Below are 13,103 nucleotides of genomic sequence, written 5' to 3' on the forward strand. Positions count from 1 at the left end.
CTGCGGATGCCCTAAAACTAGTCATTTTTTGTGCACGGTTTTTTATAGTGGTTTTTTTAAAAAAAATCAGCATCAACTTACTTAATGTTTTAGTTGATTAGTGCATTTAGTCTAAATTTTTGTATTCTTAAAAAATAAATTTTTTAATAATTTTTTAAATATTTCATCATCAACTTATCTATAGCTCTAGTGTTTAGTGCATTTAGTCAAATGCAAACTTAGTCGATAAACGTGGAGTAGGGGTCTACCCGAATTTAAGAGCGCCATTTTCCAACTACATAACAAAATTGAGTAATTTTTCCAATAAATTAGTTTTAAATATGTCGTGATACAATTAATTATAGTTTCTGGATGGTCACATTGGTCAAACCGTGAGCTTTCATATGACATACATATTCTATCTATCCGTTCCGTAAAAGGTGACACTATAAAATAACACCTGATTTTATAAAAAAAAATTATATATTAAATAAAAAAAGAAAATACATTTTTTTATATTAATATAACATAATATTTTTTTTTAAATGAAAATATGATATATAATTAATATGACGTACCACTTTTTTTCAAAAATGAAAATGTGATATCTTTAGTGGACAAATTTAAATGAAAAGTGAGTATTCTAAGTAGTAATATAACATCTAACACTTTATCTTATTGATCGATTTTATTATTCATTGGTTGATATTATATACTTTTAGCGCTTTCTGTTAAATAACACAAAGACGCTAAACAAAAATGAGTACTATAATATTGAAAAAAATATTCACCTATATTATTCCACAAAAATAATCTTGATAATAAGTGTACAAGTTTTAATGTGAAAGATAAAGAGAAAAAGGGTTAATGTACTAACACTCCCTCCGTTTTTTAAAAATAGCAACTATTTCCATTTTGGACCGTTCCTTAAAAATAGAAACTTTAGAATTTTTCTATTTTAGGACATGGACCCCACAATCCACTAACTCTACTTTCACTACTTTTTCTCTTCCTCTCTCTTACTTTACTCATTTTTCTTTTCATTTCTCTTACTTTACTAATTTTTCCTACTTAATTTACCAATTGTGCATTAAAACTCGTGTCGTTTCAAATGTTTTTATTTTTTTTAACACGGAGGGAGTAGTAAAAAATGAGATTTAACTCATAAGAGAGACTAACCATGAATAATTTCATGAATGAACCAAAATTTATAAAAAAAAATATTCATAGAGAAAATAGTAGTATAATTTTTCTGATAATCTCTTCCTATATTTATGCGATTTCATCATGCATTTGGAATACATTCATATTTTTCATAGCTTCATGCATGATTTTAAATCAAGAAAATGTATAATGTTAAACAAACACTAAATAGCAGAACGTTGTATTATAATTGAGTCATTTTATGATTAACATATTTTTTCATACTTTATCTCTTAACTATGGATGCACAGAGGAAGTTATATCAAATACTAAAATATACTAATAAAACTGAATGAGTTTGTAAAGCATGATAAAGAAAAAGAAATAATTAAAATAGTGTTAGTATATTCACTTCGGTCGATATAGAACGGTACGACGAGATAAAATATGCACAATTTAGTGAAACAATACTGAATATTTAGATTTTCAGATGAAACTGCAACATTAAAAAATTTAATAAAACCTTACTAATCTATGAAATATTTTACAGAAGTTGAAATTGATTTTATTTCTTCCTTGAGACTTTAAACTTCCTCTAATAAACTATGATGCAGACTAATCATTAAAAATTCCAATAAGAAAAGACAATAAAAAGGGGAATTAAACCCAATGAATTTTGGCAAGCACATTTGGAAGAAATTTTGAATATTAGTCACAGTTTCTATTCGTCCCAATATAGACGGCAAAAGACTAAGAATAAGTTCTAGAAAATTGCAACTTTTCTAATATCAAAATAGATATAGATTCGACTTGTAATCATCTGTAATTTAATGAACCAACCACTCTTCATAGCCTCTACTCCTCTCCTATCAAACCTTCACCCTTCATTCTTCATCAAGGAAGCCAAAATCAAAATCGAAACGCAGTTGATGAGACGATACCTGGAGTGATGGGAAGATCGAGCGATTTCAAGTTCTGGGAAGAAAGGTTATCGGTTGGTCACCGCTGCTGCGAGGATGAGTTGTTTGAATTCCAAATGCGCGGAGAAGATCAAGTTGAAGCGTCATCTCCTCCACTGTGGAGAAAACCGGAAACCTCCACTTTGCTTCCCGAGAACCACCAGTATAGCTGCCTCTCCCCAACGTCCCGTTTAAGGGCAATCGTTGATGGTAGAAGGGAGCTCATGGAGATGCTCAAAGAAGTTCCTGAATCTTCATATGAGCTGACACTCAAAGATATAGTCGAGCATCAAGACAAGGAGGTTGTGGTAACAGATGACGAGAAAGTGAAGCATAAAACCCCCTTGATAATGAAAAGCGCCAACACTAAACCAATATGCAGGAGCGAAAGCATGGAGAGCGAAGTGTTTTTACTAAAGATGTTCTTACCTGTATCGCTCAGTTCAAAGAGGAAGAAGAAGGCCAATACGAGAAAGCACTCAAGAGAGGGACCTGATAAACAAGCAAATAAAGAGTGGTGGAAGATTATATATTTAGCCATAACAGATTATCGGAAGAGTAGAAATATCATCAGAAAGAGTAATATCAGTAATCTTACCAGGTACACTTTCCCCAATCTTTGCTCTTAGCAGTAGAGTCATCATAGTTTGGGCATAGAAAAAATAGGCTATGGAAACAATTAATATCTATCAAAACGTAAAGAACCTCAATGTTCAAACCACTGAATAGACTTTAAGCAGTATAGATGAATACAGGGAATCAGAATATAATGAACTTGCAGAACCTACGGAGTTGATAGCTTCTCGTACTTATTTCAACTCCAAAACTGTACAGCTTAGTTAATAATTACTCGATACCTTGTCAATGTCTTTCAGCGAGAAGAAATACAAATCAAGAGGACAGGTTGGGTGCCTGTTCTGTAAAAAATCGCAGAGTTGCAAAAGTTGATCATGTAGATCAAGCACAGCAAGGAGATTATATACGAAATGCTGCGAATCCAGATGCTCAAATCTCAAGTGTAAGCATGCCTGAAACCTTCCCAGTTGAAAGCAGAATTTAATCTTAGTCACAAATATTGTACCAGCAGTTGCTAAGCAATGAAGCCACAACCACAGTAGCAAGAGCCGACAAGTTGTATAATTTTGAAAATGGCAATCAAGCAGGCTACTAATGTATTTTTTCGGACAAATCAATTCCAGATGGTCCAGATTGTTCCAATTTCATTTCTAGTAATAACAAATGATAAAAAGACAAGAAAAATTGTCACAAGAACATGTACTAGCAGTTAAAATTCACATCAGAAGATGCTGCCTGTGAGATATTTCCATTTCCTATTTAAAAATAAAATCCACTAACGCACAGCAAGACTCAGTACTCCAACCACTGAGCGTCGGTTGATATCGAGAACTATCAACTTGTGACACTGTGTAATGAACATGATACAAAGACATGTTGCCATGATGCTTTGAAATTCTACGCATCATCTTCGGTGTCATTTAAAATAGCTCCTCTTACTTTAGACCTGCCAAAGGAGATTATGGCCATCAAACTAGATTCTAAGCAATTAATCAAACATGCCAGAAACCGATAGTAACCTGCGGTATGCCGGTACAACACGGTTAGTTCCCTTTCTTGCGTTTGTGTCAGAAGCAGTTTTCTTGTCTACAATTCCAGCACAAAATGTTGAGGGGGGAAGTGTCAGTTCCAAATATTAGAATAAGAGCGTAAATTCCTCCAAAGCAGGCCGCTTAAAGCTACATTACTAAAGTTTGGCCATGGAAAAAACTACTACATCCGTCCCGGCTAAGATGACACATTTCTTGGCCGGGCCGGGATTAGGAGTTATTGGTTAATGTGTTTAATTGGAAAGAGAAAAGGGGGGTGTAAGTATTAAAATAGAGAGAGATAAATATTTTAATTGGATTGAGAAAAATTGGAAGTGTATAAATTGGACAAAGAAAGTTTCCAAAATTAGTAATGTGTCATCTTATTTGGAAGACTAAAAAAGGAATGCATGTGAAGGAATGCATGTGATCTTAACTAAGACAGAGCGAGTATATACGTATAATTCAACAGTTGAATTGAATACTCCCCCCGTCCCACTATATGTGAGGAATTTCTTTTGGGCACGAGATTTAAGAAAATGGTATTTATTGAGTTAAGTGGAGAGTATAAAGTATGAGAAACGAAAAAGCAGGAGAGAATAAAGTAAGAGAGATTGAATAAAGTATGAGAGAGAAAGATGTTGCTTCTTACCAAAAAAGAAAATCAATCACTTATGGTAGGACAACCCAAAATGGAATTGATCACTTATGGTGGGACAGAGGGAGTACAACATTACCCATTATGTACCATAAAAAATGATCTCAACTGATGATGCTTCATTGGTAGCTAGCTTGTAGTTTTTACATTAAGATTTAAAATAATTAGAGGAATGGAGTAATTATTAAATTGTAATAGTTACTAATTTCATTGCTCAAGCATATTCTAAAAAACTTGTCAGAAGGCACTAGCAAATCCTGCAGATAACATTAATTGTTCGAGGCTCCAAGGAGTAAAAGATGTCCTTGAGTAACAGATCAGGTACTTAGTAACAAGGAAATGCAAAGAGCTACATGATAAACAGAAAGTTTTTCTAAAAAAACATGAAGGGAAAAATGAAAGGATTACGAACTTTCTTTATTGAAGAATTGATACCTGGTGACTCTGCTGAAACTATAGCAGATGAAGAACCTTGGTCTTTTCTGTCATTTATTTTCTGTGACTTGTGCTTTCCTGAGTAAAATGTCATGCTTAATTGCTTCTGGAGATCAGCATTCTTCTCCTGAGACGGGTTGAGTAAATATCATTAGAAAAACAAAACCCAAAGTATCAACTTGACAAAAAGTATGGCAACCATGACAAGAAAATAGGAAGTAGATTCAATTTTTTTCCATATATAGATATGGGTGAGATATTGATAGGAGTAAAGGCTGTCACTCAATTAACCAATCATGACGAGAGCTTGACAGAATATCTAACTCACACTTTGGCTGATATTATTAAAATAGAAGGAAATGAACAAGAATGGAAGTAACAAATGATAAAAGAAATCCTCCGAAGAGGCCCAAGATAATCCTCTGAAGAGGCCTACAGATAACTCGTCCTAAACTGATACTTTCCAAGCTTCCCCCAATCTACCAAGAATCTCACTATTTATAAATGATTTAATGCAGCAAAACTAATCATGAAACTGAAAAAACAACTTAACAAGATTGCCTATTTCTTCTCCCATATCTTCTCCATTAGTTAGCTGAACAAACTAACCACTCAACTAGATTTGTGGGCTACTATCTCTCTTCCATTATCCGTATCAACTGCCTCACCCTCAAAACAGCCTTGCCCTCAAGGCGGAGATCAAAATGGAAACCAAGTACTTTGTCCGGTGGAGGTTCAAACTCATGTTTTCGGGTAGTAGCCAGAGCATTGAACCATAGAAGATGGCCAACTATATGAAGGAGTTGCAGCCTATCCAGATAGGAGAATAGGTTGCCTGTTGATGAGAATAGAGACCCCGGAAAGGAAACCGCCATAGGCGTGGACTTGTGGGCAGCGGAAACTAGACATCGCAGCAGGGAGAACGGAAACTGAATCTGCAAATTATCGGGGTTGGCAGACAACAGAGGTGCTGTCATCATGGCTGTTGTCAGTGGAGTCGATGAAACCATGAGTTTGGTATGGTCAGCAGTAGCCGCAGAAACTAAACGCTGCAGCGGAGTCAAGAAAGGAGGTTGAAACTGCAGAATATCAGGGCTGGAGGTGGACAACAGCGGTGCTGTCACCGTTGATCAGTGTTGTTAGGGTCGCGGGGCGCACCGGGTCGATGGGGTGAAAATTCGGGTCGCGGGTCGACGAGTCGACGGGGTCGAGAGACCCACAAAGCTAGGTTAATTTTTTTGCCTTTTAATATTAAATAAAATAAATATATTGCTCTAATGTTTATAATATATCAAATAATATAAATGTAGACGCAATTCATGTGAATAGAGATGAAATGGAAAATAGAAATGATCAAAATATCAAAACAATTCATAAGTCATAACACAATAAATAATTGAAACCATTGTCTGAAAATATCAAAACAAAGGAATATATGAAGGGTGGCGGCATCAGATCTTTGAATTGTTTATTTGTTTAGGAGTGAAGAGGCCGAATTCTAAAGTGTAGAAAGTAGGTTTGAAAAGTTTGATGTGGTGCATGCATATATATAGAGAATTGTGATTGAGAGAATCAGAAAACATGTGAGAGATTTGAGAAAATCAGAGATAGCATGTGTTTAGGGCGACCCAGGCGACTCACTCGACCCAGGCGACCCATCCGACCCAGCGGCGACCCTGTATCTCGATCGACCCACCCATGTTGGGGCGGTGATGGTCTCGACCCAGGCGACCCGGGCGACCCGAGCGACCCGAACGACATTTTGACAACACTGCCGTTGATAGTGTAGGTGGAATTGCTGGTGAAGGTGGACTGGTAGGAGATGGTAGAGGCACCAAAACTGGAGGTGGAATGGGCAGTTGCACTGGCAAGGGCAGGGGCATGCTATTGATCTCTTTAGTATCGATATCAGTGTGGATTGCTGACGTGGTAATAGTTGGTATCTCCTTGCGAACAGCAACACTCTTGGGTTTCCATCCTTCTGAATCACCAAAACGGCGCAACAACTCTTGTGCGAATTTGTCCCACGACAACGAAGAACAACGCATGAGGAGCAATTGTAACCAGGGTATTGCTGGTCCGGATATGGCGCTGATGGCTACGTCGACACGTGTATCCAAAGGTGTCTTGTTGATGAGGAAATATTGGTTTTCCCGTGCAAGCCAGGCAAGAGCCTCAGATCCATCAAACTTTGGAAACGTCATCGTTGGAGACACAAAAGACTCTCGAAACTCCAACATGAAATCCTCAATCTGAGAACTCAAAGCTTTGATTCGATCTGTCGTCTTTTGCATCTGCAATATAGCCTTCTCCAATCCAACCACAGCAAGAGTGGCTTCTGTCCGAGAATTAACCATCGTCCACCGCACCAAATTGATAGGAGTAAAGGCTGTCACTCAATTAACCAATCATGACGAGAGCTTGACAGAATATCTAACTCACACTTTGGCTGATATTATTAAAATAGAAGGAAATGAACAAGAATGGAAGTAACAAATGATAAAAGAAATCCTCCGAAGAGGCCCAAGATAATCCTCTGAAGAGGCCTACGAGATAACTCGTCCTAAACTGATACTTTCCAAGCTTCCCCCAATCTACCAAGAATCTCACTATTTATAAATGATTTAATGCAGCAAAACTAATCATGAAACTGAAAAAACAACTTAACAAGATTGCCTATTTCTTCTCCATATCTTCTCCATTAGTTAGGAGTAAAGGCTCGAGACTAATGAACAAGAAGATAAGCGATAAAGGGAAGGAACTCAATATAACTAATCAAACTAGAACAAGAAATAATCCTCACGAAGGAGGCCACAGCTACGCCGTCTAAATTCTGATCTCTCCAAAAGATACGCTGCTCTCATTCTTAAGTTCTATTTATAATAATCTATAACCCTAAAATATTAAACCAGATCCTAACTAATTAGGTAAATAAATCTAATCAAATCCTAACTAATTAATAATTAAGAGTAAAGCGTTAATCTCCTTCTCTATCATTCTGCCGCTGCTTTATCTAACCCGTTAATCTCCTCTATCATTCTGCCGCTGCCCACCAAATCCTCCACATCAGCTGGCCCAGCTACTTCCCTATTTCCACTCCTCCAATCCGTATCAGATACATGAATAAACATTGTACATGGGTACAAAATATTAAGGAGTAAAGAGGAAATGCTTTTATATTTAAAAAATACAGTGGCATGATCTAAACTCAGGTAGGGTAAACTCTTATCCATAAAGATGTTAACATATTTATAAGCTGTGTTCAATGACCTTATCCCAGCACCAAAAAGTGGAAGTTGTTCAAAAGCTGTATCCAGTGACATTTTTCTAGCACAAAATGTAGGGTCCCTCACTCAAAACAGTTCTATTGTCACCAAGTTAGCTTCCCAATGAAGCTCGTTGCATAACCGCAACAGAGATCTAAATTGTCATAATCAACACATTGGAGAATTTTGGAGTGCTTGATTCTTAGGAAGCAAATATGAATCGCTTGATTTGATATCGCAAATGCAATGAGTATTAGAGGCACTAGTGAAATACCACAATAACAATTATTACTGAAATTACAAAAGGCGAAGATTAACAACAGTCTATAGCTAGAATCCTCAACTAGAAGAGAGAAATAGCAAGAAGAAACTCTAAGCCAGCTTTTGATACATGAAACTACAAGAGTCGGAAAGAAACCAGAAAATTTCTCAGTCTCAAGTTTGCAATGAATAATAGGCCCGCCTAACATATCTACTTGGTTGACACAGGAAATAGAAGAAAGGTAAAATACTACAACATCCTGATCATATAAGCATTCAGAAAAAAGATAAAGATTGATAAAACTTGTTCCTTATATTTATTACAGGAACCACTCTTTGTCCAGCAATAACAAGTACCTGTTCAGTAGCTAGAGCTTTTTGCAAGTGATATTTGCTCCCTTTCTCTGAAGCACAGACACATAGACAGAAGTCTTTAGCATTCGTAACAGTAATAATACTAATAATAACAACAACCACAACAACAACAACAACAACAATAAGAATAATAACAAACACAAATATACAATACAAAAACAAAAGTACCCATAAACTCATGACATCTGTCACACAGATCTATATTGGATGTATAAGTGAATGATCAAAGAGTTTGCATTTATTATTTTGTTATTGAAATGGAAACACCTGATTAGAAGTGCTCGTGTAATGAATTGGGTGAGAAGCTATTTCTTATATAGTCATTTATAACAATCTCCTCCCACGGTAAAACAACAAATACAACTCTCACTCCTACTTAATGTGAGTTCGTTAAAGTATCCACGTGTGGACAAACTGTGGGACAAAAACTATGGAGAAAAGGTTGGTACCTAGTTTCAGCATTCACAACTGTAAGGGAAATGAAATACAACAGATATACATTCCTTCACCAATGAAGATTCATTTATCTTTGATGTAGAGCAATTATGACAACTTAAGTAAACATTGGAATTGATCTAGTAGTAAAACTATCAACACAAACACTTGAAAGTTGAAACAAGTTGATAAAAAAATAGCAAGCTTCTGTTATTCAGTAGTAAGGATTTTTTAGAAATAAAATCAAGAAAAACACATCGCCAGAGGCAATAGCCAACAGTATTATTTGTTTTAGAAAAACAGTACCATTTGGGGATAATTGTTGAATAAACCATGACGGTTGCCTTAGTTAGCAAATTTGACACTACTCTAAGAGCCTTTGAATAAGCACCACATTTTAATTAATAGAAAATTCATCAACTCTAACCTTTTCCATGTTAAAAAAAACTCCAGTTTATTTGTAAAATGCATTTCAGAACAGGGACAAAATTCACCAAAAAATAAAAATGTTGAATTTGCTACATCGTTGATGGTATTGTTCACATGTTTTAAATTTCATGTTAATACGCAATTTAGGGCAAAAGTCATTATCTATTCAGCAATTAACCCTACGTTATACTTTTAAAAACTGTATACGTTATTGACGAAAACAACATTGGTAGATCTTAGTAAACAACCCTTCTAGAGGAATCAAGAAAGTTTCATTTTTAAATGTAAAAGAGAAAAAGAACTCTCTTAACAGTGAGCTAATCCTCAACTAAAGTAAAACCTAACCCTATTTATGAGTGGATTTAATTCTGCAGATTGAGAGGAGGAAGACTTTATACTTCTATGTAATTTAATCAATACAAGACCTTCTGCAAGTGAACACTCAGTGTCCTTGAAACCATTGTATAGTTCGAGCGAAAGAATTGCCATTTCCTCACTAGCAGCACCATTGACGAGCTTACAAAGGGCTAACAAGATCCGTGGCATTCCTTTTGCTTTTTGGCAGATTAATTTTGCCTGAGAAGCACCTAACGTCACAAAGGACATTAGGTATAGCTTGATGCAAATTTTTTGGAAGATATTACAAAATCATAAACTGGGTACAGAAAATATATCAGAAAGTATCATCCCCCCAAACTGATAAGGTTTGCATATAAATCTCCTTTACTCATGAAAATTACTGACGTTAGATATACTTAGATAGGCAATAACCTAACGAAACAAGTTTTGGAAAGTTGGTCACTGCTGTACACTGAGCATAAAATTTTTTATCAGAAACAATAAGAAAAAGAAATACTAAAAATTAAAAATCAAAAGATTGATTTTGTTTAGTTTACTCTATCTAAGCTTCACCGCAAATATGAGGCAAACAAGGATATGGTACCACATGCTTCTTTTCTATCTTTCCTAATTGATGTTGTAAAGAAAATAAAAGCTCCACTCCGCTAAGCGAAGCGAAGCAAAACAAAAAAGTCTTTAATTTTCATGGGTTTTGATTTCTAGATTATTTTCATATTTCAAGCTTTTCATCTTACAATGTTACTGCTAGCTTTCCATGTTAAATAATACTCCCTCCGTCCCATGTTACTCGCACTTTTCATTTTAGGCCGTAAATTTGGGATTGATTTTTTAGTATAGTTAAATTAGAATTTTAAGTGTGATGAGACATAACTTAATAAATGGGCTCTTAACTTAATCTAACATATTAATTAAAGACATTAATTCTAACTTAAACTAGAAATAATGTAAGTAGTTTGAGACGAGCCGAAATGGAATAGTGCAAGTAACATGGGACGGAGGGAGTAGTATTGATTAGATTTAATATATTTCTGTGGATTATATAGGTTTGAAAATAGAATTACATGGCTATTCTACATGTAAATTGTAAAGAAGGTCTTGTTAGTTACACACTTATGCAGTGCTTGATAAAAGGTTTCCCAGAGAGAGAAACGTCGTTCTGATAAAAACAGATCAAAATACTTTGAATTTCAATATCGTTTTCATGTTTCTAGTATTTACTATGTTAAGAGAGAGAGAGAGATGTCTTTTCGATAAAAACAGTTAAATAAAGATCTCCGGTCTCGGCCGTGAAGAACAGAACATGCTATCGGTTCACGAGAAAGAGGTCACTTTTTCTTCTCAGTTCATGTTTACAGCAAACTGAGACCCTTTACTATGATGATTGTGAATACAAGACTAAGAGTGTTGGATTACCTCCCAATTCTGATACACCATCCAAGACAAGCTTCACATCTCCTGATTTTAGGGAAGTCGTGATGTAGTCGATAAACTCAGACCATGAGCCACCAATCCCTATATCATCTCTCTACATATATAAAAAAATGATTGGTTAAGTCAGTTGTGAAAAAAAAATATAAAACAGTAATTTTAACATACATTCAGTTATATCAGCTCAGAAGTTGTTTCTGTAGCGTCTGCCAGTAGACCAAGAAATGATAATCTACATCTAAAACTTAATAAACAAAATAAATTAAACACACTAACATGCAATTACTAGTACATTGACTCATCTCATATACTTCCCAAAATAGTCAGCAGCATATGTCCGGCATGATCAACCTGTTACAGAACCCATAATATCACAGATGCTATCAAAACACCCCGGAAAGCTTTGCCCGTAATACTCTCTCTTGTATATGATTCCATAGTAGCATGCCGATGGCTAATATGAAATAACATATGAGGTAAGAAAATGCATGACACAGACCATGGCACATGCCACATAGGTCCTTTGAGCTAGCCACATGCCTCGGAAATTAAAACCAAGATCATAAATATAGCTCCAGCTGCAGCATTTCTTAATTATATTCCTCAGAGGAAACGATCATCAACAATACTAGGTGAATGTTACTGCTTATAAAGATCTATCAAAGGCTAAATAATTAAAACCCAAATATATCAGTTCACTCCAAGTTAGACTAGGATAGCTTAGTTTCCGATGTTTTTGACCTTTGAACCCACAGTAAATATAGCAATGTGCCAAGAAACAAGTCATCCAAATGAAGGTAAGAGAGATCATAACACATTTGCCAAATACTCTTATTTTGCCCCATCTTTCAAGGCTGAAGCAAACCTAAATTGCGAAGAAAAGACTCAATGCCACACTAGTATTTCCAAAAAAACAAAAAAATAAAACTAAAGATCAATCTTCTATTTTCATTTTCATTACGATTAGAGCATCATCACTTCAGTAATTGTTCTCGGTAAGTGATCAATAACTGAAACAACTCCGCGAAAATATAGCAGGAATCCAAACATTAAACTGGAACAAGAAAACAAAAGAGGAAAGAGTTTGAATTAATAATATGTGAGGATGAAAAGATTAAATTACCAAGTCTTCGAGCTGATGGCGAGACCTAATGACCTGAAATGTATTGCTCTGAAAATCGGTGGCGACAACTCTGAGAGTCAAATCGTCGCTTCCATTAAGGTGCACGCAATACAGAAACGGCGCCGGCGAGGAGATTTGCTGCGACGGAGATGACCACTCCGCCACTACTCTCCCAAATATCGGATGCATTCTTCTTACTTCAAATTATTTAGCTTTGAAATTAGCAAACTTGTATAGTTGTATGTTTGCTTAATTAAGGGCAATTACACATTCCATACTAAATGTTTAATCATTATTTTAAATTAATATAAAAAATTTAAAGTTGACATGTATTCAAATTAATACGTTCTGTTAAAAACCAGTTACTTTTATCTTATTTTTTTATGCTATTCTTTTCAAAATTATTTCTTACTCCTTTTATCCTATTTCCGCATGTTGTTATTTCTTCAAATAATACCTCAAGCATTGCCATATATATAGGCATCCTATCATACAGTAAATATTTGCAGCTAATCTATATAAATATATTTTCAATGAATTTTTCATTCTCGCTAACTGCACGGACAAACAATTCCACCTTATCTTTGATAAGGTATGTAAGCCATATATCATCCTATATATTTCAATGAATGATTCATCTCCTTCTAG

The 13,103-nt window shown here is 35.3% G+C and overlaps 2 protein-coding genes across 3 annotated transcripts; one reads left to right on the top strand and one right to left on the bottom strand.

Moving 5' to 3' along the window:
• The first annotated feature begins 1,761 nt into the window (after positions 1 to 1,761).
• On the top strand, positions 1,762 to 3,270 carry LOC121756011. The gene is made up of 2 exons (XM_042151465.1): positions 1,762 to 2,682; positions 2,957 to 3,270. Exons 1-2 carry the CDS (start codon positions 2,072 to 2,074, stop codon positions 3,027 to 3,029), a joined length of 684 nt encoding a protein of 227 aa, XP_042007399.1. The 5' UTR covers positions 1,762 to 2,071; the 3' UTR covers positions 3,030 to 3,270.
• Positions 3,271 to 3,274: 4 nt separating this feature from the next.
• On the bottom strand, positions 3,275 to 12,699 carry LOC121756010. Of its 2 annotated transcripts, XM_042151462.1 has the most exons (7): positions 12,456 to 12,696; positions 11,318 to 11,429; positions 9,970 to 10,131; positions 8,663 to 8,709; positions 4,779 to 4,905; positions 3,677 to 3,743; positions 3,275 to 3,603 (listed from the first exon to the last, which is right to left on the bottom strand). In XM_042151462.1, exons 1-7 carry the CDS (start codon positions 12,642 to 12,644, stop codon positions 3,555 to 3,557), a joined length of 753 nt encoding a protein of 250 aa, XP_042007396.1. In that variant the 5' UTR covers positions 12,645 to 12,696; the 3' UTR covers positions 3,275 to 3,554. The 2 variants fall into 2 exon arrangements, with proteins under 2 accessions (XP_042007396.1, XP_042007397.1); XM_042151463.1 differs by lacking the exon at positions 9,970 to 10,131 and having other exon boundaries at positions 12,456 to 12,699.
• Positions 12,700 to 13,103: the final 404 nt, after the last annotated feature.

The sequence above is a fragment of the Salvia splendens genome, chromosome 11 (assembly GCF_004379255.2).
Source record: "Salvia splendens isolate huo1 chromosome 11, SspV2, whole genome shotgun sequence".
Taxonomy (NCBI): Eukaryota; Viridiplantae; Streptophyta; class Magnoliopsida; order Lamiales; family Lamiaceae; genus Salvia; species Salvia splendens.

Coding starts and splice junctions, on each gene's coding strand:
- LOC121756011 (XM_042151465.1), top strand. CDS start 2,072: ATGGGAAGATCGAGCGATTTCAAGTTCTGGGAAGAAAGGTTATCGGTT. Junction 2,683..2,956: donor AATATCAGTAATCTTACCAG/GTACACTTTCCC, acceptor AATGTCTTTCAG/CGAGAAGAAATACAAATCAA.
- LOC121756010 (XM_042151462.1), bottom strand. CDS start 12,644: ATGCATCCGATATTTGGGAGAGTAGTGGCGGAGTGGTCATCTCCGTCG. Junction 4,906..8,662: donor AAGCTCTAGCTACTGAACAG/GTACTTGTTATT, acceptor AACCCGTCTCAG/GAGAAGAATGCTGATCTCCA. Junction 3,604..3,676: donor GTTGTACCGGCATACCGCAG/GTTACTATCGGT, acceptor CTCCTTTGGCAG/GTCTAAAGTAAGAGGAGCTA.